At 44.4% G+C, this 27,251-nt stretch overlaps 1 protein-coding gene across 9 annotated transcripts in view; it reads left to right on the top strand.

Annotated features, from left to right (window-relative positions):
* dgkh (diacylglycerol kinase, eta) overlaps nt 1-27,251 on the top strand; it is a 640,503-nt gene that overhangs the window by 523,414 nt on the left and 89,838 nt on the right. For all 9 annotated transcript variants that reach the window (XR_010975789.1, XR_010975788.1, XR_010975790.1 and 6 more), the window contains 4 exons: nt 8,926-9,092; nt 12,370-12,475; nt 17,129-17,221; nt 22,757-22,876. Coding sequence is in view for 6 of the 9 variants with exons in the window: in XM_068040243.1 (XP_067896344.1) it covers nt 8,926-9,092; nt 12,370-12,475; nt 17,129-17,221; nt 22,757-22,876 (486 nt within the window). In the remaining 3 variants the exon portion in view is untranslated. The remainder of the gene's footprint in view (nt 1-8,925; nt 9,093-12,369; nt 12,476-17,128; nt 17,222-22,756; nt 22,877-27,251) is intronic.

Below are 27,251 nucleotides of genomic sequence, written 5' to 3' on the forward strand. Positions count from 1 at the left end.
TGGTATCCTTAGGATTTTCAAATAACAAAATCTTTGGTAACATTATCAACTTCAAAGGAAACCATCTCCATCAGGAAAGACAGCATTTTAGATTAAACTCCAATTGTTTCCAAACTTTTAGCATCTTTTGTAAGAGGTTTCTAATCCAAGGATTTTTTTTATATCACAAAGATGATTCCAAATTCCAATTCACTGCACTAAATATTTAAAAATCAAAACTGCCGATGTTATATGAGTGAGTCCTATGTCCGGAACTTAAGACTCCCCCAAAACTCGACATGCTAAACTTGAAAGTTCATTGTGGTTGCAAATTACATTTCCATTTTTTTGTTTCAACTTAACAGGTCAATTAACCTTAACAGTATTAATTTAATTCAGACTTATTAACTTACAATACTTATTAACTACACACACAACAGAATAGCACGTGCTTTTTTTTTTAAAAGATAGGTAAGTTACGTCATTTTTTCTTGTTCTTCGGGCGCCTTTTCAAATGACTAATAAAACCAAAAACTAAAGAAAAAGTTATTTAACATTCTTACAACAAAAGACTTAACACCAGCTCCTTACACAAACTTTAATCTTTCCCATTATCTCCTTTGCTTATTCTTCTCTCCCTTAAAACCAATATCCAATTCCTGACATTTGCTACTTAAAACAGTCAGTAAAACATGTCTTTAATTTAAACTCCAAAAAACTAGAACAGATTTTAAACTGGAACTCCAATTAAAGCAGGAGTTGTAAACTTCAAATTGGATTTCTGCCAAACATCTTCAGACCTTCAAGGCTGAAGCTTATCTCTTAGAAAATTGTTCATTGCCTTTTCACAGTTGCAAAACCAACTTTTAAAATAATAAAACTTTAACTTAAAATATAATTCAAGTTTATATCCCATTCCTGGGTGCACAATCTTAAATCGAAATGAACACACTCAACAATCACTTTTCACACTCATTCAATTCCAAACAACTTAGTAGACTCATGCTTTCAACATTCTCACAGTCGAATCAAAGACAGTAACTTGTTTTTACTCTAAAACATAGTCTTTTATGTCGCTCTGCCATAAACTTAGTGAATGCTTTTCTTCTTTTTGTCACCACTCCCTTTGTTTTGCGGCAGGGTCGTGGGGATTCCAATTAGATTTAATCATCTTATCGATCAACTTTTTATGTTTCTCTGCTAGGTGGCAGGTAAGGTACCCCTCTGGTCCCGCTCGAGCTCTATCTTTTCACTGGCCAGGCTTGGGTAGGATTAAAACCGTTAGAATCTACTCTCAGAGGTCTGCTTTTAACCTAGCGCAACTTGTAGTAGACCGTCTCCTGGCTAACTGTCGGGTCACAAACCCTCCTTGACAGTGCCTACGTCTCTTAACGAACTACCTACCATTGTTCAGATCCTGTTCACAAACTTGGCATTCGTCGGTCGCGAAACACCACCCGGCCTCGGGATAAGCTTTAAAGATACTCACCCGATATTCCTGATGGCATTAACGACTGCCGAATTCTGTTCTCAAGTTCGGGATCAAGCTTCAGCCAACTCCACCTTGCCCCCTTCGTTCCCTTCGCCCACTAAATTCCTGGCCTTCACGTGGGACTCAGTCCTCTTAGTTCCGGCTCAGGCTGGGTGGTTGGGATATCAGGGTCGCAGAAGAGTTGACTTACACCTGATCCTGCCGACTACGCCAATTGTTAGCGGGAATGAATCTGGAAGAATCACTCGACACTCCGGTCTGCTCCAATGTCAAACAGTTTATTTAGTTACGCCAGCGGGGAGCAGGTCACTGGGCTGTCCAGATGCCTCTCCACTGAACAAAGGAAAATCACCCATACTTATACATTTTCAAACAGTTACTTAGCCCATCCCAGCCGGACATGGTCCAATCACAATTATTATCGATTATATACATTGATTATTAGAGCCAATAGGAGCGGTTACTGGGCATAGAGGATTACTCATGATGTTTCTCATACCCCCTTATCTTCACCTCGTTACCGGCCCATACACAGATAGGGGATTACTCATGATGTTTTCACCTCGTTACAGGCTAGCACCTTTGTCAGCATTTCACAAGGGTGTCTGCTTTTCATTTTAATTAGCCTTTTGTTTGAGATTGGATTACTCAGCTCCTGTGGAATGTGGTCAAGTTAACTGAGCCCCATGGTGCTTTGCAACCTCCTCACTGTTCATTAATATTATATGTTATTGGTTACTCAAATAATATTTAAACAGTATGATATTTACTGCAGGTGCCTCTGCGCTTGGGAATACCCTACAACAGAGGTTTACAAAGTTATGAGCGGCATGGACAGAGTGGATAGTCAGAAGCTTTTTCCCAGGGTGGAAGAATCAGTTACTAGGGGACATAGGTTTAAGGTGAGAGGGGCAAAGTTTAGAGGGGATGTGCGAGGCAAGTTCTTTACACAGAGGGTGGTCAGTGCCTGGAACCTGCTGCCGGGGGAGGTGGTGGAAGCAGGTACGATAGCGACGTTTAAGAGGCATCTTGACAAATACATGAATAGGATGGGAATAGAGGGATACGGTCTCCGGAAGTGCAGAAGGTTTTAGTTTAGGCAGGCATCAAGATTGGCGCAGGCTTGGAGGGCTGAATGGCCTGTTCCTGTGCTGTACTGTTCTTTGTTCTTTGTACTAATTACAGACCCCATAGGGCACTGCTGATTAGACTCCCATGGAACAGTACTGATTACATACCACCGTAGGGAAGTACTGATTACCCCACAGGGCACTACTGATTAGACTCCTGCAGAAAAGTACTGATTACAGACCCCATAGGGCACTGCTGATTAGACTCCCATAGAACAGTACTGATTACAGACCCCTGTAGAGCAGTATTTTTTATTTGTTTATGGGGATGTGGATGATGCTGGCACAGCCATCATTTGTTGCCCATCCCAAATTGCCCTTGAGAAGGTGGTGGTGAGCTGACTTCTTGAACCACTGTAGTCCTTGGGGTGTAGGTACTGTTACGGCCAACCGCTCAAGACAAAGCCCCCAATCAAAATATATGATTCTGATTGCGGTGGGAGAAATGCACTGTTGATTCAGTCCCATCACTCCACAGATCACCTAACCTATCACTTTAAACTTCCCAAAATAAAAAAAACCGCAGGCAAATTGACCATCCACCAACTCCCCGAATGAGGCTAATCAAACCAGGTGTCTTTAGATCAGCAAATGAACTAATTAGAAAAACTAAATTCTTAAACACTACTAAGATATAAACAACATATAAAATAGAAAAAATTAGTGTCCTTGCAGATTTACGGTCCTGCCGAAGTGGAATCTTCCGAAGTGGAATCTTCCAATGTGGAACTGTCCAAGGTTGCTTGAAGTCCTTGCAGCCGTCCGCTGGGGGGAAAAAAAAGGTTTTTCAACAGTCGAACAATCCGTAGTCTAGTTCAGCAGTTGAAGTGATGCTCTTCTTTCAGCAATGAATTCAGCAATTACAATTCAGTAGTTCAAGTAATTAGTTATTTTCTTTAAAGAAATTAATCTGGCTTGACTAATTAGAATTTTGAGAGTATAATAAGTCGGGTTTAAATAAACCAAGAGAGAGCTCTCTTTCCTTCAGTATATTCTGGCAGAACAGCTGTCTGTGTATCTGTGTCAAAAGCCAGTTTTTAGTTCATTTCAAACAGTTCATCGCAACATTGTATATCTCAATCCTCAGTCTCTGGCTTTTGCTGGGTAACCAGGATGCATTCTTTGAAGCTGGTTGGATCCCTCTCCATGTGGTTGTATCCTATGGCTTGTTGCCTCAAAGCAATACTGATCCTTTTACAGCCTTAAAGGCACACTGCATACTTCCCGTAAAAGAAAAAAAATGACAGGATCATAACAGTACACCCACAGTGCTGTTAGGAAGGGAGTTCCAGGATTTTGACCCAGCGACAGTGAAGGAACGGTGATATAGTTCCAAGTCAGGATGGTCAGTGGCTTGGAGCGGAACTTGCAGGTGGTGATGTTCCCATTCATGTGCTGCCTTTGTCCTTCTAAGTGGTAGAGGTTGCGGATTTGGAATGTGTTGTTGAAGGAGGCTGGCATGTTGCTGCAGTGCGTCTTGTAGATGGTGGGGGGAGTGAAAGTTTAAGGTGGTGGATGGGCTGTTGATCAAGTAGGCTGCTTTGTCCTGGATGGTGTCAAGCTTCTTGTGTGTTGCTGGAGCTGCATTCATCCAGGAAAGTGGAAAGTATTCCATCACACTGCGGCCTTGTCCCTTGTAGGTAGTGGACAGGCTTTGGGAAGTCAGGAGGTGAGTTACCCGTCACAGAATTCCCAGCTTCTGACCTGTTCTTGTAGCCATAGTATTTATATGGCTGGTCCAGTTACGTTTCTGGTCAATGGAAACCCTCCCAGGATGTTGATGGTGGGGGATTCAGTGATGGTAATGTTGTTGAATGTCAAGGGGTAATGGTTAGATTTTCTTCCTGGAGATACTCATTGCCTGGCACTTGTGTGGTGCAGATGTTTCTTGCCATTTATCAGCCCAAGCCTGAATGTTGTCAAGGTCCTGTTATATATGGGCACAGACTACTTCGAAATCTGAGGAGTTGCAAATGGTGCTGAACACTGGCCAATAATCAACCAATATCCCCACTTCTGACCTTATAATTGAGGGAGGTCATTGATGAAGCAGCTGAAGATCATTGGGCTTTGAGCACTATCCTGAGGAACTCCTGCAGTGATGTCCTGGGGTTGAGATGATTGACTTCCAAAAACCACAACCATCTTCTTATGTGCTAGGTATGACTCCAACCAGTGGCGCATTTTCCCTCTGATTCCCATTGATGTCAGTTTTGCTAGGGCCCCTTGATGTCATACTCGGTCAAATGCTGCCTTGATGATGACTCTCACCTCACCTCGGGAATTTAGCTCTTTTCTCCATGTTTGGACCAAGGCAGTAATGAGGCCAGGTGCTGAGTGGCCCTGGCAGAACTCAAACTGAGCGTCACTGAGCAGGTTATTGCTGAGTGATACCTTCCATCACTTTACTGATGATTGAGAGTAGACTGATGGGGAGGTAATTGGCCGGATTGGATTTGTCCTGCTTTTTGTGCACAGGACATTCCTGGGCAATTTTCCACATTGTCGGGTAGGTGCCAGTGTTGTAGCTGTACTGGAAGAGCTTGGCTAGGGGCATGGCTAGTTCTGGAGCACAAGTCTTCAGTGCTCCAGCTGGGATGTAGTCAGGGCCCCATAGCCTTTACAGTCTCCCATGCCTTCAGCTGCTTCTTGATATCACACGGAGCGAATCGAATCAGCTGGAAACTGATATCTGTGGCTGAAGATGTTTGCAAATGTTTCTGCCTTGTCCTTTGTACTGACATGCAGGGCTCCCCCATCTTTGAGGATGGGGATGTTTGTGTTTAATTGTTCACGACTGGAGTGGCAAAACTGCAGGACTTTAATCTGATCCATTGGTTATGGGATTGCTTTGCTGTAACTATAGCATGCTCCTTGTGGTGTTTAGCATGCATTTAGTATTGAAATAGACCCTCCCCCCCACCCCAACCACAGCTGTAGAGCAGTATTGATTACAGACCCCTGTGGACAGTACCGATTACTGATTCCTGTATGGGCAGTATTGAATTACAAACCCCCTCACTAGATAGTACTGATTACTGACTCTCATATGGACATCAGTGATTACTGACCCCAGTATGGGCAGCACTGAATACAGACCCCCCCCCCCCCCCCCCCCATATTGAAACGCTTCTATTCTTCATCAGAGCTGGGAAGGCAGCAGCAACAAAGGAGCGATGTAGGGTTTTTTTTTAAAGGCTGGTGTCAAGAGTCTCTCTCTTAAGTCTCAACCAATATTGATTACAGCTCTCACGCCCCCCCCCCCCCCCCCAACAACCCCCATGGAATTGTATTGATTACGGATCCCTGAATGGGTGGCACTGATTACAGATACTGTAGGATATTACTGATTACAAACACCCATATAAGCAGTACTGACTACAGACCCTGGTAGAACAGTACTGATTACAGAGCCCCCCCTGGTAGAACAGTACAGATTACAGACCCCCATAAAACAGTATTGATTACAAACCCCACCCCACCCCCATAGGGTTGTACTGATTATAGATCTTCGAATGGGCAGCACTGACTAAAGACCTCAGTAGAACAGTATTGGTTACAGAACCTTGTGGAGCAGTATTGATTACAGACCCCCTGTAGTATAGTTCTGATTACAGACCCCTGGAAGGCAGCGCTGATTACAAACCCTCATAGGGCAGTGCTGAATACAGATGCCTGTAGAAAAGTACTAGTTACAGAACTCCCTCCCATGGAGCAGTTGTGATCACATGCCCCTGTAGGGCAGTACTGATTACAAACTCCTGTAGGGCAATACCAATTTTTTACCCAAATAAAAAGAGAAAATGCTGGAAATACTCAATAGGTCAGGTTGCATCTTTTGAGAGAGAATTAGAGTTACCGTTTCAGGTAGATGACCCTTTGATAGAGCTGGGAAAAGTTACAGAAAAACAGGTTTTAAGCAAGAACAGAGGCAGAGAAAGGGGAAAGAGGAGGAAAGAGCAAAAAGCAGAAGTCTGTGATAGGGGCAAGACAAATTAATTGATAAAAGTGATGAAGGTGCAAGACAAAGGGAGGTGGTAATGGGACGAGTAAAGAAACAAAAGATGTATGTAAGAGTGCTGTAAATGGGAAAAGCTGAACCATTACCATTGCCTGCTATCTGAAAAACTGGGAGCAGTGTTTGTGATCGGAAATTTTGAACTCAGTGTTGAGTCCAGAAGGCTGTAAAGCACCTAATTGAAAGATGAGGTGCTGTTTCTTGAACTTCCATTGAGCTTCATTGGAACAGTGTAGGAGGCTGAGGATGGAGAGGTCAGAGTGGGAGAGGCGCAGAGAATTAATGCGGCTCAGAGTCATGCTTGTGGACTGAACAGAGCTGTTCACCAAACCCGTCACCCAAGCTGTGTTTGGTCTCCCCAGTGGAAAGGAGACTACATTGTGAGCAGCGAATATAGTATACTAAAGTGAAAGAAGTATAAGTAAATCGCTGTTTCACTTGGAAGGATAATGGGAAGAGAGGAGGTAAAAGGGCAGGTGTTGCATCTTCAGCGCTTGCATGGAAATGTGCTGTGGGAAGGTGAGGCAGAGTTAGGGGTGACAGAGGAGAGGACCAGGATATCGCGGAGGGAACAGTCCCTTCGGAATGCTGAAAGGAGAGGAGAGGGGAAGGTGTGCTTGGTGGTGATATCGCACTGGAGGTTGCAGAAATGGAGGTGGATGATCCATTGAAGTTGGAAGCTGATGGAGTGGAAGGTGAGGACGAGGGAAACTCTATTGTGGTTCTGTGACAGGGAGGAAGGGGTGAAGGTGAATGTGTAGGAAATGGGACTGACACAGTTGAGGACCCTGTCAACCATGATGGAGAGGAATGTTCGGTTGAAGAAAAAGGAAGACATATCAGAAGCGCTTGTATGAAAGGTTGCATTGTCTGAACAGATACTACTGAGACGGAGAAACTAGGAGAATAGAATAGAGTCCTTGTAGGAAGCGGGGGTGTGAAGAAGTGTAGCTGTGGAAGTCTGTGGGCTTATAGTGAATATTTGCCAACAGCCTATCCCCAGAAATGGAGACAGAGAAGTCAAGAAGTTAAGGGAGTAATTGGGGATGTTCCATGAGAAGGTGAGAGAAGGGTGGAAATTGGAAGCAAAATCAATGAAGTTTTCCAGTTCAGGGCAAGAGCAGGAAGCGGCACTGGTACAGTCATCAGTGTACCAGAAAAAGAGGTGAGGGAGGGAACCTGAGTAGGACTGGTACAAAGAATGTTCCACATATCCCACAAAAAGGCAGGCATAGCTAGGACCCATATGGGTTCTCATAGTGACACCTTTTATTTGGAGGAAGTGAGTGAAGTAAAAATGTGAGAATAGGTTCAGCCAGATGGAGGAGGTTGATGGTGGATGGAGACTGGTTGCACCTCTGTTCAAGAAAGAAGCAGAGAGCCCTCAGGCCGTACTGGTGGGGATGGAGGTGTGGATAGATTGGACGTCCATCGTGAGAAGGAGATGGTTAGGGTGAGGAAACTGGAAGCTAAAAGGCATGGATGTAGGTGGGAAGAGATTGGACAAGGGAAGAAAAGTAGAGTTGAGATTGGAAGAAATAGGTTCCGTGGGGCAAGAACAGGCTGAAACAGTGGGTCAACCTGGGATGTCCTGTTTGTGTATTTAGGAAAGGAGGTAGAAGCGAGCTGTGGAAGGTTGGTGAGATTGGAGGTCGTGGTGGGGGAAGATCTCCAGAGGAGATGAAGGCAGTGACAGACTATGCCTTTGGGAGAAAGTGGGGGAGACAATTGATGATTGAAGAGGAAGAAAATACAAATTGAATAATGAAAATCTTTCTCCTAAGAAGCATTGGCCCAGAATTTACTGCCTAAATAAGGGTGAGTTTAATGTCATTCGCCATTTTAATGCATAAATCATCCAGCAATTTGTGACCAGGAAGAGATATCCAGAGAATTGCAAATCACCACAAGTTGCTGGATGATTTCCGTCACTCCACCATTAGCCTTGCAAAAACGCCAGCTCAAACTCAATCTCCCCAAAAGGTTCATGAAGTTGCTGTATTTGCATGTTAATTGCTCATTAAGTTGGCATAGAAAGTTAGGGCTGGTACTTAACAGTGTAAGTACACTTTTAGGGGAGAGCTTTATATTCCTCCGATGACAATCATCCTTTCCAGCTCAGAAAAGGAACAGTTAAATGGTAGAGTCTCAGTCACACTTCCAGCAACTTGCAGGGCAAAGGTTTTTTGAGCTGAAGAGTGAGGGGAAAAATTCTAATTAACTGGGCAAGTTGCAAGATGCCCCTCTCCAGAAAAATCTGGGCCAGAATGACTGATGCTATGGTTTTCATAATTGACCTTGTACAGGCATTTGAGAGTACTCTGAAATCCTGGGAAGACAAACTCCGGTACGACTCCTGCAGACCAGCTCTTCGGCCTCACTTGTACCCACAGCAGTCTGTAGACCTGGCCACTGAGGAGGAAGTCACCCAGCTCCAGCTCTGTGCACAAGCAGCCGAGGAATTAATCACAAGGTATGGCGTGAGTCATATTTTCTCATTTTGGTGGGTGCTTGTGGGATGTTGCAGGACCGTGCGTTGAGAGAGATTTTTGCATAAGTCCCAAAGACCTAGGAGCCCTGATGACGACAAATGTAAGCAACTTTGTCTGAGTGTGTGAGGAAACTTTAACATAAGCCATGGAAAAGTAAATGGGTAAATTGAGGAACAAGTCTGGTGGGGCCGGAGGGGGAGTGTGATACAATGGTACATGCTTTATCCAACATTATAGGATAAATCTACCAATTATACATTCTCAGCCTCACTGAAAGAAAGAAAGACTTGCATTTACAATGTTCACTAAGGAAATGGAGGCTGCCAAAATAACAGTAGAAGCAGAGAGGGTAGAGGCAATGGATAGAATAAAAATTGAGAGGGGGGTGGTACTAAAAAGACTGGCTATTCTTAGGGTTGGTAAGTCACCTGATCCAAATGTCTTGCATCTCAGGTTGCTAAAGGAAGTGGGGATGGAGATAGCGGAAGGATTTGCTATAATCTTGCAATCTTCCCTGGATATGGGGGAGGTGCCAGAGGATTGGAGAGTGGCAAATGTGGACACCCTTATTCAAGAAAGGGTATAAGGACAGTCCTAGCAACTACGGGCCAGTTAGTTTAACATCAGTGGTGGGTAAGGTTTTAGAAACTATCATCAGGGAAAACATCAACATACACTTAGAGAGGTTTGAGTTAATTAAGGATAGCCAGCATGGATTTGTAAAAGCCAGATCATGCTTGAGAAATCTAATTGAATTTTTTGATGAAGTAACAGCGAAGGTTGATGAAGGGAATGCAGTGGATGATGTTCATATGGTTTTTAAGAAAACATTTGATAAGGTACCACATAATAGGCTGTTTAACAAAATTGATGCTTATAGAATAGGAGGGGCAGTGTCCAGTTGGATAAAAAATTGACTTATGGACAGAAAATAGCAAGTCGGAGTAAATGGTTGCTTTTCACACTGGAAGGTGGTAGACAGTGGTGTTCCCCGGAGGCCAGTGCTGGGACCACTGCTTTTTTTGCTATATATAAATGACTTAGATATTGGAATATAGAGTAGAATTTCAAAATTTGCTAACGACTCCAAACTTGGAGGTGCAGCAAACAGTGAGGATGATATGAACCACTTGCAACAGAACATAGATAGGCTAGCAGAATGGGCAGAGGTGGCAGATGGAATTTAATACTGACAAGTGTGAGGTGATGCATTTTTGCAGAAAGAATAGGGAAAGGCAATATATACTTAATGGCACAGTTCTAAAGAGGGTGCAGGACAGAGGGACCTGGGGGTGCATGTGCATTGATCTTTGAAGGTGGCAGGACATATTGGGAGAGTGGTTAGAAAAGTCAATAGGATCTTGGGATTCATAAATAGAGGCATTAAGTACAAAAGCAGGAAAGTTATGCTGAACCTTTATAAACTCTGGTTAGGCCCCAACTAGAGTATTATTCCATTTCTGGTCACCACACTTCAGGAAGGATGTGAGGGTCCTTGAGAGGGTGCAGAGGAGATTTACCAGAATGGTTTCATGGATGGAGGATTTTAGTTACAAGGTTAGGTTGGAAAAGCTGGGGTTGTTCTCCTTAGAACATAGGAGATTGAGGGGAGATTTAATAGAAGTGTACAAGATTATGACAGGCTTAGGTAAATTAGACAAGAAAAAAATCTGTTCCTATTAACAAAGAGTACAAAGACTAGGGGGACACAGATTAAAAGGTTTTGGCAAAAGATGCAGGGGGAATATGAGGAAGCACTTTTTTTACACAGCAGGTGGTAATGATCACACTGCCCACAAGGGTGGCGGAAGCTGAGACGATCAATGACTTCAAGAGGAAATTGGATGGCCACCTGAGAGAAATAGACTTACAGGACTATGGGGATCGAGCTGTGCTGTGGGACTGACTGCATAGCTCAGTGGAGAGCCAGCATGGACCCAATGGGCTGAATGGCCTCCTTCTGTGCTGTAAATAACTCTATATAGTACCTTTCACCATCTCTAGTCATCCCAAAGCACGTTAGAGCTAATGACATACTTTTTGAAGTATAGTCACTGTTATAATATGGGAAATGTGGCAGCCAATTTGTACATTTCATGGGTACGGTAGCATAATGCTTATGTTACTGCACTGGTAATCCAGAAACCTGGACGAATGATCTGGAGAGGTGAATGGAAATCCCTCCACAGCAGTTGAGGAATTTAAATTCAGTTAAATCTGGAAGAAAAAAAACTGGTATCAATAACGGTGACGATGAAACAGTCAGATTGTCATAAAACTCCAACTTCTTCACTAATGTCTTTTAGGGAAGGAAATCTGCCATCCTTATGTGATCTAGCCTGTATATAACTCCGGACACACAGCAACGTGGTTGACTGTTTGGTGCAAGGAGTGGTGTCCAGGACACCAGCAGAGATCCCTGCTGTTCTTTGAATATGCTATGAAATGCATCCATCTGAGCACACAGACTGGCCCTCATTTTAAAGTTTCATCCTAAAGGTGGTACTGTCAACAATTCAGCGCACCCTCAGTCCTGCGCTGAATTGTTAGCCTAGATTCTGTGCTGAAGTGTCTGGATTGGAGTTTGAACCCACGACCTTAGAATGCAAGAGTCCACGAGTCCCACTTATGTTCTCCCCACTAAAGGCCTGCTACCCGACCCAAACCCGACAACATGTGTTGGGTTCGGGTCGGGTCAGGTCGCGCTTCCGGTCCAGCATTTGGGCTCGGGTCAGGTCGGGCCGGATCGGACACTCTCTATCACCACCTCAGATAAGTGACTTTAATGTTAATTTACTTTTTGGACTTCAAAGGTGGTTTTTCTACAGTTATTTTAAGCCTATGCAGGTAAATAACAAAGTGAAAAATGGAAGGTAGGTTAACTGATGGTCTGGTTGGGTCGGGCGCGGGAAAAAATGGAAGGACTCTGGTCGGGCTCGGGCTTCATTTGCAGACCCGAGCAGGCCTATACTCCCCACGTGTGCAAAGTTACTTATTTTAACACATTTTAATAGAGGGAAAATATGAAACAGTACTAGTAAGTAATAACCTACACTTCTGCTCCCACTTTGTGAATCTTAATAATGGTGCATTGTAAAAAAAAGTAAGCTTTACTAACATAAAGCTCAGTAAAGTGGGATCTGATTCCTGGCCAGTAGATGGATGCTGTAGCACATACACTGCTATTTCAACTGTTCTATCATTCCACTAGCTGCAGTTGTTGTATTGTTGAGGCCTTCTTTCCTTAATGTCTTTCAGAATCTGCGAGGCAGCCAAAATCCACAGCCTTCTGGAGCAAGAACTGGCTCACGCAGTCAATGCAAGCTCTCATGCACTAAACAAAACCCATCCAAAGTTCCCAGAGGTAAGGAGTGTGACAGAGTAGCAGTCATGTCATGCTGGACCCAGTCAGTGGTTGTTGCATATAACTGAATTCATCCACACAAACTGGACATTTAATGTTTTGATAATATAACTTTAGCGCTTTTGAACCTGGATTAAGAGTAGTCCCATCCTTCAGGAAATAAAAATGCCTTAAATTTGAACTTGTGATTCGCATAAGTAGCGGGATTAAATTGACAAATGTCATGGACTAGCTAACTCATTTTATTTAAAATGTTTAGAAAGTGGTCTTCTGGCACTGCTAAGAAATAAAAGTTAAAATAATTGTGTTTGCCTTCCTTTAATTATGCATGGTCATCTCTCACTGATTATTTCTCTATCTTTCCTTCTGTCTTCCACTTTTACTGACCCTCTCAGTCCATACAACTATCACAACCCTTTTCTTTTGCCATCTCTCTACTCATCATGCTTTCTCTCACTTACTTTCTACAAGAGGTTTTCCCTTTCAAATAAAGCTTGTTGTGGTTCACTTAGAGTTGCCATGGCAGCAGTTATGAACATTGCTATAAAAGTTGCTTTTGGCTGATCTGTACACATACATGTGTGTTGGCTGGGGAAGAACAAAGAACAGTACAGCACAGGAATAGGCCATTCGGCCCTCCAAGCCTGAGCCGATCTTGATGCCTGCCTAAACTAACACCTTCTGCACTTCCGGGGCCCATATCCCTCTATTCCCTTCCTATTCATGTATTTGTCAAGATGTCTCTTAAAAGTCTCTATCGTATCTGCTTCCACCACCTCCCCTGGCAGCAAGTTCCAGGCACTCACCACCCTCTGTGTAAAAAAACTTGCCTCGCACATCCCCTCTAAACTTTGTCCCTCGCACCTTAAACCTATGTCCTCTAGTAACTGACTCTTCCACCCTGGGAAAAAGCTTCTGACTATCCAGGTAGGCCATGTTTTATTCTACATCTGCTACAAGTAAGAATGGATGTGGGAAATTCACCTCCAATGTAAACAAAGCCTTGCATCCCTCCTCATATCCTCCAAAACAAGCAGAAAGCGAGGAAAACTGAGAGGTGTCCCACCTTTTGAAATTTGGCTGCAGCAACTGTGCGATAAAAACTGATGGCAGGGCTCATCTTCCCCACCACTGATATTGCAGATGGTTGACTGTCCCGACAGACATTTATACATGCATACAAATTCAACAGGCAGGAAAAGACCAGCTGGTCCATCAAGCCTGCCCTGCACAACAGCAACACCTGGAGCATTGTGATTGGTACCTGTGCCCACCATCAGCCCCAAGTAATCTCAAAACCAATCAAGGGAGAAAAAATCTGGGAGCTTCCTCTTCAACCACTTTAGGCGATGAAAGCTCGTCCAGGATATCACACAGACCATGGGAAATTCCTCTCCAACCCCCTTAGACAATCGAAACTGGTCTAGGAGATCACTCTGGCCCTGATAATGCTATGCAGTATCTGCCTCTTGTGTGAGGTGATCTCTGCCCCAGCCAGAAACAGGATCAGTTCTTGCTTGAAGGAATTCAATAAATCAGCATCCACTGCACGAGCTGCCAACTTGTTTATTTGCTTTTATCAATGATCTTTTCCATTAATCTCTTAGCTGTTCTAATATTTGGTTTTGTTACCCTTAATTGTGTATGGTTTTTATCTCTCTTTTCTTGTGAACAGTCTTCCTTAACCTGCAGAAATATTTTTGTTTCAGTCTATTTTGTATTTGCACATTTCTGAGCAGCCATTTTGGTTTAGCTTTGCCATGTTTATTCATTCAAGGGATGTGAGCGTTGTTGGCTAGGCCAGCATTTATTGCCCATCCCTAAATGCCCTTGAGAAGATAATGGTGAGCCACCTTCTTAACTGCTGCAGTCCATGTGGCGTAGGTACTCCCACAGTGCTGTTAGGGAGTTCCAGGATTTTGACCCAGTGACAGTGAAGGAACGGCAATTTAGTTCCAAGTCAGGATGGTGTGTGGCTTGGAGGGGAATTCGCAGATAGTGGTGTCCCCATGTGTCTGCTGCCCTTGTTCTTCTAGGTGGTAGAGGTCGCGGGTTTGGAAGTTGCTATCAAAAGAGGCTTATGTCCTTTTTGAAACCCTTGGGACATACATGGCGTCTTATTGCTTGAGAATAGTTTTTTAAAAATACCCATTTATTCTCTATCTATTTCCGTATCCAAATGGGTTGACCAATGAACTTCTAAGTCATTAGCTGGTTTATGGAATTAGCCCTCCTGAAGTAAGCAACCAACATTAAATTGTTAATAGCCTTTGCTTGGCTAATAAGATTAAATCTAATTAATATGCTCTGGAGTTACCCCACGAGTTCTGATAGATTACAGCATGAGTACTAAAACCTAGGTCAAGAACTTGAGAACCACTGGTTATGTCACCAATATGTTGCATTAATAAAAATCATTAACTGTATCTGTAAATGTTTAAGCTAATTTACCCACCACCCTTGATGGCTCATCATTGGTCCATTTTACACAAGGAAGGTCAAAGGCCCCCAGAATATAGAGATGGTCTAATTTAGATACTGTAACAATTTCTGGTCAGAGGGCTTTGTTTCCTAGACCTCCTTGTCCCTGGAACTCTATAGCCAGTACCAATTAATAAATTAGACCCATCAGCTTGAATTAATTGTACCAGAGTAAATTAATAGAAAGGGGTACACCCCCTTCTGCCTAGTCTGTCTTTCCAGAAACACTTACAACCTTTGCATTAACATTCTGCTTCAAAACGTGTATCAAGCTATGTGTCTTGCAAACCTATGATGCTTATATACACCAATGAAGAAAAGGATTGTAATTCTACCATTTTATTTCTAATACTTATGTTTGCAGAAAAGCATGTTAAGGATCTATCTGTTAGTGGAATTCTGGTTAGTTTCCCTTTGTATCCTTGCTGCTTGGCTGTAGAATGGCCAGGCTTTTCCTTAAGGTTACCAATGCTAGAGGAACCAGACACAGAATTATCTATTCTAAATCTAAACTTAATTAGTTTAAATATAAATATACGTTCTTGTAATCATTTAAATGCTTTGAAATTGCCAGAAGACTTCTGAGCCTCTGCAGGATTAAGATGGAGGCTGACCTTCCGAAAGAAAGTTGATCCTTCCAGTTATAAAAGGAAGACATGCATTTCTTTCGCACTTTTCACCACCTGACGTCTCAAAGCCCTTTACAGCTAATGAAGTACTTATAAAGTGTTTTTACTGTGGTAATGAAGGAAACACAACAGCCAATTTGCACACAGCAAGCTCTCACAAACAGCAATGTGATGATGACCAGATAATCTGTTCTTGTGTTGTTGATTGAGGGATAAATCTTGGCCAGGACACTGGGGAGAACTCCCTTACCCTTATTCAAACTAGTGCCGTGGGATATTTTACGCCTACCTGAGATAGCAGACGGGGTCTCAGTTTAACGTCTCATCTGAGAAGTCAGCTTTTGCCTCCTGCATAGGTTCTGTAGCTAGATGTTAAAGCCAGTGATTCTTCAAGGAACCTCTCATCATTGGCGGTAGGCTTGAGATTCATACCCTTTCTCCTTATCCCTTAATGCAGTGGCCAAGTCTTTGTACTTCTATAAAACAAAGAAATTCCGATCCATGATATCATTTGTCCTTATGTGACATGCACCCTGAGTTCCAGCTTTCTTACCTTTCGTAAGGTTGTCTACTCTATCTGGGAGGCCTTTTATCTTTGCACTTGGAATATAAAGAATTGCATGGGACAAAGCCACACCTTCGTGTGCTGTTAATGTGTTAAACGATGGAGTCATCCATAACCGGAGCACTCCGCTTTATCAGTTTGTCAATCTTAGCCTTGGCCTTCTACACAGTTGTCCTACCCTTCTCCTATGTTGCTTCTTTCATAGATCATCTTAGTCTCAGCCACCCTGCTGAGCTTGAACCTCCTCAGGGTCTGTTCCTCCACCATGCCCAGTAGCTGACTGCTGCATTTACCCACTACCTGAGCTAGTACTGCTGTGAATCACGAACCTCTCATGCTGTCTGTGCTGTCTCCTTGTGGTCCAGTGGAATATAGCTGTCAATAGGTTTTGTACCTATGCTCTCGCATGGGAAACCTATCTGTAATTCTTCCCCTGCTGTAGTGATACTTTGAAATCTGGCCCTTTGTTAATATCAGGTTTGGCCTGGAATAAAATGTTCATTTTTTGGTTTAACTGCAGCTGTGCAATGCTGTGTTTAATCAGCCTATTTTCTCCTTCATTGCTAGCCTTTTATACTCATTATTTTGAGTGAAAGGAATTCTCAGAGGAGCACCAAACATTGATAGATCATTGATTGATTGCTTTCTATGGTTCGTAACACATTTAATTCATTTCGACAATTAGCAAGCATAAAAATCTTGGGCCCATAACTGGTAGGGGTTGCAGCCATTGCTGTATGTATAGGTCTGGCTGTCCATTCCCATCCATTGCACCCAAGGGGAGGGGAAATTCACCAATCACATGGTCCTAATGGGAACCGACTAGTGTTGATCTGGAGTAGAATTTGTAAGCAGTGTTTTAGTAGTGAGTTATACCATCTCCAATTAAATTCCTGTCAACACTTGTGTAGATGAATGGCTCTAATTAAAAAGGAGCTCAATCAGCTGGCTTGTCTCATTTTTGTTTCCTCTATCCAGAGTCTTACCAGGAACACAGCAATTGAGATTGCCAGTAATGTGAAAGCCCTGCATAATGAAACGGAATCATTGCTCGTTGGAAGAGTTCCTCTGGTAAGGTGGTGGCATCTGTCGATGCTGCAGGCAAATAATTACACACATCATATCTAACATGGGTGTTTTAAGTGTTTCTTTTTGTGGACTTATACAGGTGCATTATGTGGGAACTTGGGGCTACAAAATTTTGGGCAGGAAAAGACCAACTGTCCATCAAGCCTGCCCCACACCATGATGTGACCATAGCATCATGACCAAACACCCACCATGCACCCCCCCCACCTAACCCCTATTCCAGCTCCCTCTTGAAGGCATGCAAAGAGTTAGCACCCACCGTATCAGCTGGCACCGCATTCCAGAGACTCATTAGTCTCCAGAAGAAGAAGCATTGTCTAGCATATAAAGTTTTTTCTCTTGTCCCTATTCATTTGCATATTTCTCCAGTTGCCAAGATTAATAGATCCTGATGTTCTGACTTAGAATTGATCCACCAATGAGACAATTGCCTCATTTTCTAGGTTCCCATCCAACAAACAGCGAAATAAGAAATGTAAAGCAGCCAGAGCTGAGTTACCCTGTCCTCAAGGGTCTAATTATCTCCGTCTGGAGTGCTGAATGCAGATGGGCAGCAGGCCATCAACATATAAGCGAATAAAAAGACAATCATGAAAACGCCAGCTGGTCCGTTGAGCCTGTCCCAATACGACAGTGGGGTGAGCCACAACCACCATTCGCCTTTACCCAGCCTCATGCAACAACATAGATTTTCCTTATTTTAAAGATTTCAAATCAAATCTCCCTATTTCTACACTTCTCTAGGGTAAAAAGCCCAGCTCTCTAAGATAGGGTTGCTAACTCTGGAGTTTTCATCACATGACCTCCCACTTCCAACCGCTCTGCTCATCTCCAATATTTTTAGAACAAAATAAATGGAAGTCTTCAATGAAAAGCATACACACTTTTTTTAGGTAACTATTTTTCTCTTGGGTTGCTCACAGCAGTGTCCGGGAGATTAATCTTCCTGGAGGGTTGGCAACCCTGCTCTAAGCCTAGTGTGGTAACTAAGAGCCTCTAAACTTGGTTTTAATCTAGTGGTCTTTCTCTGAACCTTTTCTGTGGCCTCAATATCACTGTCCATGTGAGGGGATAAATGGGAGATGTATATTAACCACCTGAACTAATCTAATTCTGTGTTTACTGAGGAAATAGATATTTCTGGGTTTAAATAAGTTGCTGTGGTTTTGGGATGCAGAATGGTCCTTAGCCCTTCCTTAGTATGTTTCTGAAGTGATATTTGTCAGTTTCTGTTTGACCTTACTTTGCATGATTGAACTCATAATCCCACACAATGTGCTTGTGGAACAAGAAACAGATGGTGAGGGCAACTAATTGCAATTAAACTCAAAAGGGAGGCCCTGAAAACAGAAAATTCTGGAAATATACAGCATCTAGACAGGGAAAAGACCCTTTGTCAAAACTGGGAACCCTTGATTATTAGACACAGCACACTGTGCCAAAATGCATGAGCTTGCAAGATTTTATTTATTTGTTTATGGGATGTGGGCGTCGCTGGCCAGGCCAGCATTTATTGCCCATCCCTAATTGCCCTTGAGAAGGTGGTGGTGAGCTGCCTTCTTGAACCGCTGCACTCCATGTGGGATAGGTGCACCAACAGTGGTGTTAGGAAGGGAGTTCCAGGATTTTGACCCAGCGACAGTGAAGGAATGGTGATATAGTTCCAAGTCAGGATGGTGTGTGGCTTGGAGGGGAACTTGCAGGTGGTGGTGTTCCCATGTATCTGCTGCCCTTGTCCTTCTAAGTGGTAGAGGTCGCGGATTTGGAAGGTGCTGTCTAAGGAGGCTTGGTGCATTGTTGCAGTGCGTCTTGTAGATGGTACACACTGCTGCCACTGTACGTTGGTGGTGGAGGGAGTAAATGTTTGTGGATGGAGTGCCAATCAAGCGGGCTGCTTTGTCCTGGATGGTGTTGAGCTTCTTGAGTGTTGTTGGAGCTGCACCCATCCAGGCAAGTGGAGAGTATTCCATCACACTCCTGACTTTCGCCTTGTAGACAGTGGACAGGCTTTGGAGAGTCAGGAGCTGAGTTACCCACTGCAGGATTCCTAGCCTCTGACCTGCTCTTGTAGCCACGGTATTTATATGGCTACTCCAGTTCAGTTTCTGGTCAATGGTAACCCCCAGGATGTTGATAGTGAGGGATTCAGCGATGGTAATGCACTTGAATGCCATGGGAGATGGTTTAATTCTCTCTTGCTGAGATGGTCATTGCCTGGCACTTGTGTAGCGCAAATGTTACTTGCCACTTATCAGCCCAAGCCTGGATATTGTCCGGGTCTTGCTGCATTTCTACACGGACTGCTTCAGTATCTGAGGAGTTGCGAATGGTGCTGAATACTGTGCAATCATCAGTGTACATCCCCACTTCTGACGTTATGATTGAAGGAAGGTCATTGATGAAGTAGCTGAAGATGGTTGGGCCTAGGACACTACCCCGAGGAACTCCTGCAGTGATGTCCTGGAGCTCAGATGATTGACCCCCAACAACCACAACCATCTTTATTTGCGCTAGGTATGATTCCACCAGTGGAGAGTTACCCCCTGATTCCCATTGACTCCAGTTTTGTTAGGGATCCTTGATACTATACTCGCTACCTTGATGTCAAGGGCAGTCACTGTCACCTCACCACAGCTCTTTTGTTCATGTTTGAACCAAGGCTGTAATGAGGTCAGGAGCTGAGTGGCCCTGGCGGAACCCCCAAACTGATTGCCACTGAGCAGGTTATTGCAGAGCAAGTGCCGCTTGATGGCACTGTCAATGACACCTTCCATCACTTTACTGATGATTGAGAGTAGACTGCGGAAATTGGCTGGGTTGGAATTGTCCTGCTTTTTGTGTACAGGACATACCTGGGCAATTTTCCACATTGCTGGGAAGATGCCAGTGTTGTAGCTGTACTGGAACAGGTTGGCTGGCGGTGCAGCAAGTTCTGGTGCACAGATCTTCAGTACTATTGCCGGAATATTGTCAGGGCCCATAGCCTTTGCAGTATCCAGTGCCTTCAGTCGTTGCTTGATATCACGTGGAGTGAATCGAATTGGCTGAAGACTGGCATCTGTGATGCTGGGGACTTCAGGAGGAGACCGAGACGGATCATCCACTTGGCATTTCTGTCTGAAGAATGTTGCAAGTACTTCAGCCTTATCTTTTGCACTGATGTGCTGGGCTCCCCTATCATTGAGGATGGGGATATTTGTGGAGTCACCTCCTCCAGTTAGTTGTTTAAATGTCCACCGGCATTCACAATAGGATGTGGCAGGACTGCAGAGCTTAGATCTGATCTGTTGGTTATGGGATTGCTTAGCTCTGTCTATGGCATGCTGCTTATGCTGTTTGGCATGCAAGTAGTCCTGGGTTGTAGCTTCACAAGGTTGACACCTCATTTTGAGGTATGCCTGGTGCTGCTCCTGGCATACCCTCCTGATCGAACCAGCTCCTGGCTTGATGTCAATGGTGGGGGATTTGCCAGACCATGAGGTTGCAGATTGTGGTTGAGTACAATTCTGCTGCTGCTGGTGGTCCACAGCGCCTCATGGATGTCCAGTTTTGCATTGCTAGATATGTTCGAAACCTATCCCATCTAGCACGGTGGTAGTGTCACACAAAACGATGGTATCCTCAGTGTGAAGATGGGACTTCATTGGCCACTTCTACTAATACTGTCCTGGACAGATGCATCTATGGCAGGCAGATTGGTGAGGATGAGGTCAAGTATCTTTTTCCCTCTTGTTGGATCCCACACCACCTGCCGCATACCCAGTCTAGCAGATATGTCCTTTAGGACTCGGCCAGCTCGGTCAGTAGTGGTGCTACTGAGCCACTCTTGGTGATGGACATTGAAGTCCCCCACCCAGAGTACATTCTGTGCCCTTGCCACCCTCAGTGCTTCCTCCAAGTGGTGTTCAACATGGAGGAGTACTGATTCATCAGCTTAGGGGGGGTGGAGGGCAGGAGGTGGTAATCTGCAGGAGGTTTCCTTGCCCATGTTTGACCTGGTGCCATGACACTTCATGGAGTCTGGAGTCGATGTTAAGGACTCCCAGGGCAACTCCCTCCCTACTGTATACCACTGTGCCGCCACCTCTGCTGTGCCTGTCCTGCTGGTGGGGCAGGACATACCCGGGGACGATGATTGTCGTGTCTGGGACATTGTCTGTAAGGTATGATTCCGTGAGTATGACTGTGTCAGGCTGTTGCTTGACTAGTCTGTGGGACAGCTCTCCCAACTTTGGCACAAGCCCCCAGATGTTAGTAAGGAGGACTTTGCAGGGTCGACAGGGCTGGATTTGCCATTGCGTTTCTGGTACCTAGGTTCGGGTGGTCTGTCCAGTTTCATTCCTTATTCACTTTTTAGCCGCTCAGTGGCTTGCTCGGCCATATCAGAGGGCATTTTAAGAGTCAACCATGTTGCTGTCGGTCTGGAGTCACATGAAGGCCAGACCAGCAAATTTCCTTCGCTAAAGGACATTAGCGAACTAGATGGGCTTTTGCAACAATTGACAATGATTTCATGGCCATCATTCGACTCACTTTATCATTCCAGATTTTTTTAATTAATTGAATTCAAATTCCACCTTCTGCCATGGTGGGATTCGAACCCATGTCCACAGAGGAATACCCTGGGTCTCTGGGTTACTAGTCCAGTGACGATATCACCATGCCGTCTCCCCTGATGTAACATTAATTGATTTAAATACTTATGTGGCACCTCCAATGTGTAGCTTGTGGTGTGTTGGTTGTGGAGCGGGCACATGGGGTGGTGGGTGGCCAGATTGGTTGGCACCAATTTTTATATGGCATTGTGAGTTGTAGTATTCATCCATTGAAGACAAAAGGAAGGCCAGCAAGCCAAAGTGATCCTACATCTAGGAGCGAGGTGACCAGGACCAGCAGGCTGTCTCGGAGCAAGCTTTCCTTCCATTCCAAAGGGCCTTCCCTTCAGCATGTATTGTTAACAACCCATCATTTCTAGTGACTTGTGCACAAGGCATTTATCACTGGACAAGCTTCTTGAGAGCTTGTCCAGCCTGCGGTGGGAAGCGTTGAGGCAATTGGGCTGGAGTCGGCATCAGGACATTGTACCTAGTAATGAAGAGCATGACCGTCTCAATAGCAGCTCCTAGGTGGGTAAGGAGAAGCAAAACAACTCAGTGGACAGAAGAGACTAGTATATCAGGGACTGGGGGAGGAACTCAGTCAGAGAGTAGGGCAGGGAGAGATGCAGGTACTGGGGAATGAACTGAGTTGGGTGAAGTTGCTCTTGTTTGGGAAAAGAATCACTGACAGACCTGCTTTCATCTGTGGGTTCACGTGTTTCAAACCTGGACAGTGACGGTCTCCAATCTCTTGCCTGCTTTGTCCCACCCAAGCCCACTGTATTACAGCTGGCAGCCTTGGTATACATGAGACTCCTGTAATGTATGAAGATGCAGATCGGTGCATTTAATTTGGAACTGACAGCAGTGGCTAGAATATTTAGTGATTAACTGTCTTACTGCTTTGCACTTCTGGCAGCAACTGGACTCGCCTCAGGAAGAACAGCTGTCAACAGCATTACACCTTGTGGATGTTGAGCTGGGAAAGCTTGCAGAGATCCCGTGGCTTTATCATGTGCTGCAACCAACGGCTGAAGAGGTATGGAGCAACACCGCTATAATTTTAAATTTATATAAAAACGAGGGTTGCTAAATCCTGCAGCATTCTCTTGGCCAGATGGGGCAAGATGGCGGTGGACAAAGGAAGATATTGAGAAGGGACCCATTAGAAGATCGTGGTGCGTTCATAGGGAGCAGGCAGGGGCAGCTGTTCCTCACCCATTCTTTGAGGTTGGCATCACCAGTGGAGGTGAGATGGACATCACGCATTGCAATTCCTGCCTCTGGTGTCCCCAAACATATTGTATGTCCACATAAAGCAGGAATATAAGAAATAAATAGGAGCAGGAGTAGGCCATGTGGCCTTCCAGCCTGCTCTGCCATTCAATAAGATTATGGCTGAATTTCTATATCAACTCCACTTTCCCACCCTATCCCCATATCTCTTGACTCTCTTACAAAAGTAAAATAGTGAGGATGCTGTAAAAATCTTGAAGTAAAAACAGAAAATGCTGGAAACACTGAACATGTCTGGCAGCGTCTGTGGAGAGAGAAACCGAGTTCACATTTCAGGGCAGTGACCTTTTACCTCTTGATTTCCTTTGTGCCCAATAATTTTTTGATCTCAATCTTGAATATACTCATTAAATGAGCATCCACAGCCCTCTGGGGTAGAGAAATCCAAAGTTTCACAACCATCTGAGAGAAATAATGTCTCCTTATCCCAGTCCTAAATGGCCATCCCCTTATCCTGGGACAATGATGCCTAGTTCTAGACTTTCCAGCCAGGGAAAAGCAACCTGTGAGCATCTACCTTGTCAAGCCCTCTCAGAATTGTATATGCTTCACTGAGATCATCTCTCATTCTTCAAACTCCAGAGATTATAGGCCCTTTCTACTCCATCTCTCCTCATAAAACAACTTTTTAATCCCACAAATCAATCTAGTAACCTTCATTTGTACCCTCTCGAAGGGAAGTATATCTTTCCTTGGGTAAGGAGACCAAAACTATGCACAGTACTCCACATGTGGTCTCACCAAAGCCCTGTATAATTGCAGCGTCTTTGTGTCGTACTTTTGGAAAAACTTAAGTGGGGCCCTCAGGTGCTTTAAAACAATTGGCTGCTTTGTCAGTTGTAGCACTCTCACCTCTGAGTCAGAAGATTGAGAGTTCAGGTTCCACTCCAGAGACTTGAGCATGAAATCCAGGCTGAGACTCTCTACAATACTGAGCAATATTCCCTCTAATTTTTGTTTGGCATGCATGGGTGATTTATTTAAGTGCGTGGCCCCTTTAGATTTTTTTGTATAGCCGTGCACACGTAGTAACTTAAAGGGGCAGACTGGTGCTTTTGGATTGCTATAGGGCCATGCAGCTTACAGAGAACATTGGTACTGAGGAAGTGTTGCACTGTCAGAGGTGCAGTCTATCAGCTGAGACGTTGTATTGAGGCCCAGTCTGCCCTCGCAGGTGGATGTAAAAGATCCCATAGCACTATTCAAAGAGCTGGGGAGTTCTCCCCAGTGTCCTGTGTCAATATTTGTCCCTCAAATAACATCACTTAAAAAAAAAGATTAACTGGCCATTGTCACTTTGCTGTTTGAGAGAGCTCACTGTACACAAATTAGCTGTCGCGTTTTCTATATTACAAAAGTGGACACTTCAGAAGCACTTAATTGACTGTAAAGCCCTGTGGTCATGAAAGGCTCTATATAAATGCAATTCTTTCATATCTTGCTCTTTCTCATCCACCCTGCTCCCCCCTCCCCTGCAACACACACAATCCTCCAGTCAGAAATCAGGCCTTTATCCTCACCCAACCCAGGAATTTCAGGGCTTTAGTTTGGTGAATGTTCTGCTTGTTCAGGTGACACTACTATGGAAAAGGGACTCCTTTAACACCCCAGATTGGCATCAAATACTCACAAATCAGGCAGGGGTTCAATTAGCTGCAGTCCCAAGACAACCCCGGCACTGTGTGGCAATTATCTTATACCCTCTGAGAGGTGTGTTTATGCATATATATTACATTTATTTAGCATTGCTACAGTGTACAGCTAACCCAGTTGGTCCCACTTCCCTTCAAATCAGCTGGAATGACAGATATGATGGTGAGCTTATTGCAATGGTCCTGTGGAGAGCCCATGGGACAATAGTTTGGCTGCAGGTGGACAGAGGATGCAGCTGAGTTTGTATACAATAAAACTGGTGGCAGCCTTGGGTAGATTAGGTTGTTGGGAATTATTTTTCTTGGTGGGGCAAGAACTGTTATCATTTGTTTGATCAAACTTGCCACCATCATCAACTGATGGCAGTTACAAATGCAGCTCAGGTCCCAATTTGAGCCTCCCCTCTTGTGAGTGCTTCCTGCTGCTACACTGCGTAGGACAGTTAGTCAAAGAAAAAGGGTGGGGATAAGCTCACTCTGTACTGCTGTCTCATAATGAGCTGATTACAGGGGTAAATTCACAAATCCAACACTCTTAGCTTAGAGTCAGCTTGGAGAGCACGTACTGCCAATTCTCTGATCCTTAGAATATGACAGGATTGGTGAATGTACAACAATTTGCATTTATACAGCACTTTTAAAGTAGTAAAACATTCCAAGGCGCTTCACGGAAGTGTTATCAGACAAAATTTGAGCCACATATGAAGGTATTAGGACTGGTGACCAAAAGCTTGGTAAAAAGCGGAAGGATAGAAGGAGCGACTTAAAGAAGGAGAGAGAAGGGAGAGATGGAAAGGTGTAGGGAGGAAATTCCAGAGTTTAGGGCCTAGACAACTGTAGGCTGTAGTTTTGGCAGGTTGCTTGTCTAGCAGGTTGGTCAGGCTGTAGTGCATTGTGGGGAGAGATACCTAGAGAGTTTATGGTGAGGAAAATCATTTTACATTGGAAAATAAGTATCAGTCTAAACAAGTGGAGCAAACCTTGTGCAAGCTGACATCTTTTGGCCAAATACAGCCCTTGCCTCCTGGGTAGGCTGGGGTTGTTTTCCTTGGAGCAGAGAAGGCTGAGGGGGGACCTGATTGAGGTATACAAAATTATGAGGGGCATTGATAGGATAGATAAAGAACAAAGACAAAGAAAATTACAGCACAGGAACAGGCCCTTCGGCCTTCCAAGCCTACGCCGATCCAAATCCTCTATCTAAACCTGTCGCCTATTTTCTAAGGGTCTGTATCTCTTTGCTTCCTGCCCATTCATGTATCTGTCTAGATACATCTTAAAAGACGCTATTGTGCCCGCGTTTACCACCTCCGCTGGCAATGCGTTCCAGGCACCCACCACCCTCTGCGTAAAGAACATTCCACGCGTATCCCCCCTAAACTTTTCCCCTTTCACTTTGAACTCGTGTCCCCTTGTAATTGAATCCCCCACTCTGGGAAAAAGCTTCTTGCTATCCACCCTGTCTATACCTCTCATGATTTTGTACACCTCAATCAGGTCCCCCCTCAACCTCCGTCTTTCTAATGAAAATAATCCTAATCTACTCAACCTCTCTTCATAGCTAGCGCCCTCCATACCAGGCAACATCCTGGTGAACCTCCTCTGCACCCTCTCCAAAGCATCCACATCCTTTTGGTAATGTGGCGACCAGAACTGCGCGCAGTATTCCAAATGTAGCCGAACCAAAGTCCTATACAACTGTAACATGACCTGCCAACTCTTGTACTCAATACCCCGTCCGGTGAAGGAAAGCATGCCGTATGCCTTCTTGACCACTCTATTGACCTGCGTTGCCACCTTCAGGGAACAATGGACCTGAACACCCAAATCTCTCTGTACATCAATTTTCCCCAGGACTTTTCCATTTACTGTATAGTTCACTCTTGAATTGGATCTTCCAAAATGCATCACCTCGCATTTGCCCTGATTGAACTCCATCTGCCATTTCTCTGCCCAACTCTCCAGTCTATCTATATTCTGCTGTATTCTCTGACAGTCCCCTTCACTATCTGCTACTCCACCAATCTTAGTGTCATCTGCAAACTTGCTAATGAGACCACCTATACTTTCCTCCAAATCATTTATGTATATCACAAACAACAGTGGTCCCAGCACGGATCCCTGTGGAACACCACTGGTCACACGTCTCCATTTTGAGAACCTCCCTTCCACTGCTACTCTCTATCTCCTGTTGCCCAGCCAGTTCTTTATCCATCTAGCTACTACACCATGGACCCCATGCGCCTTCACTTTCTCCATCAGCCTACCATGGGGAACCTTATCAAACGCCTTACTGAAGTCCATGTATACGACATCTACAGCCCTTCCCTCATCAATCAACTTTGTCATTTTTTCCCTTAGCAGAGGGGTCAATAACCAGGGGGCATAGATTTAAGGTAAGGAGCAGGAGGTCTAGAGGGGAGTTGAGGAAAAACATTTTCATCCAGAGGGTGGTTGGAATCTGGA

The sequence above is a fragment of the Heterodontus francisci genome, chromosome 10 (assembly GCF_036365525.1).
Source record: "Heterodontus francisci isolate sHetFra1 chromosome 10, sHetFra1.hap1, whole genome shotgun sequence".
Classification (NCBI taxonomy): domain Eukaryota; kingdom Metazoa; phylum Chordata; class Chondrichthyes; order Heterodontiformes; family Heterodontidae; genus Heterodontus; species Heterodontus francisci.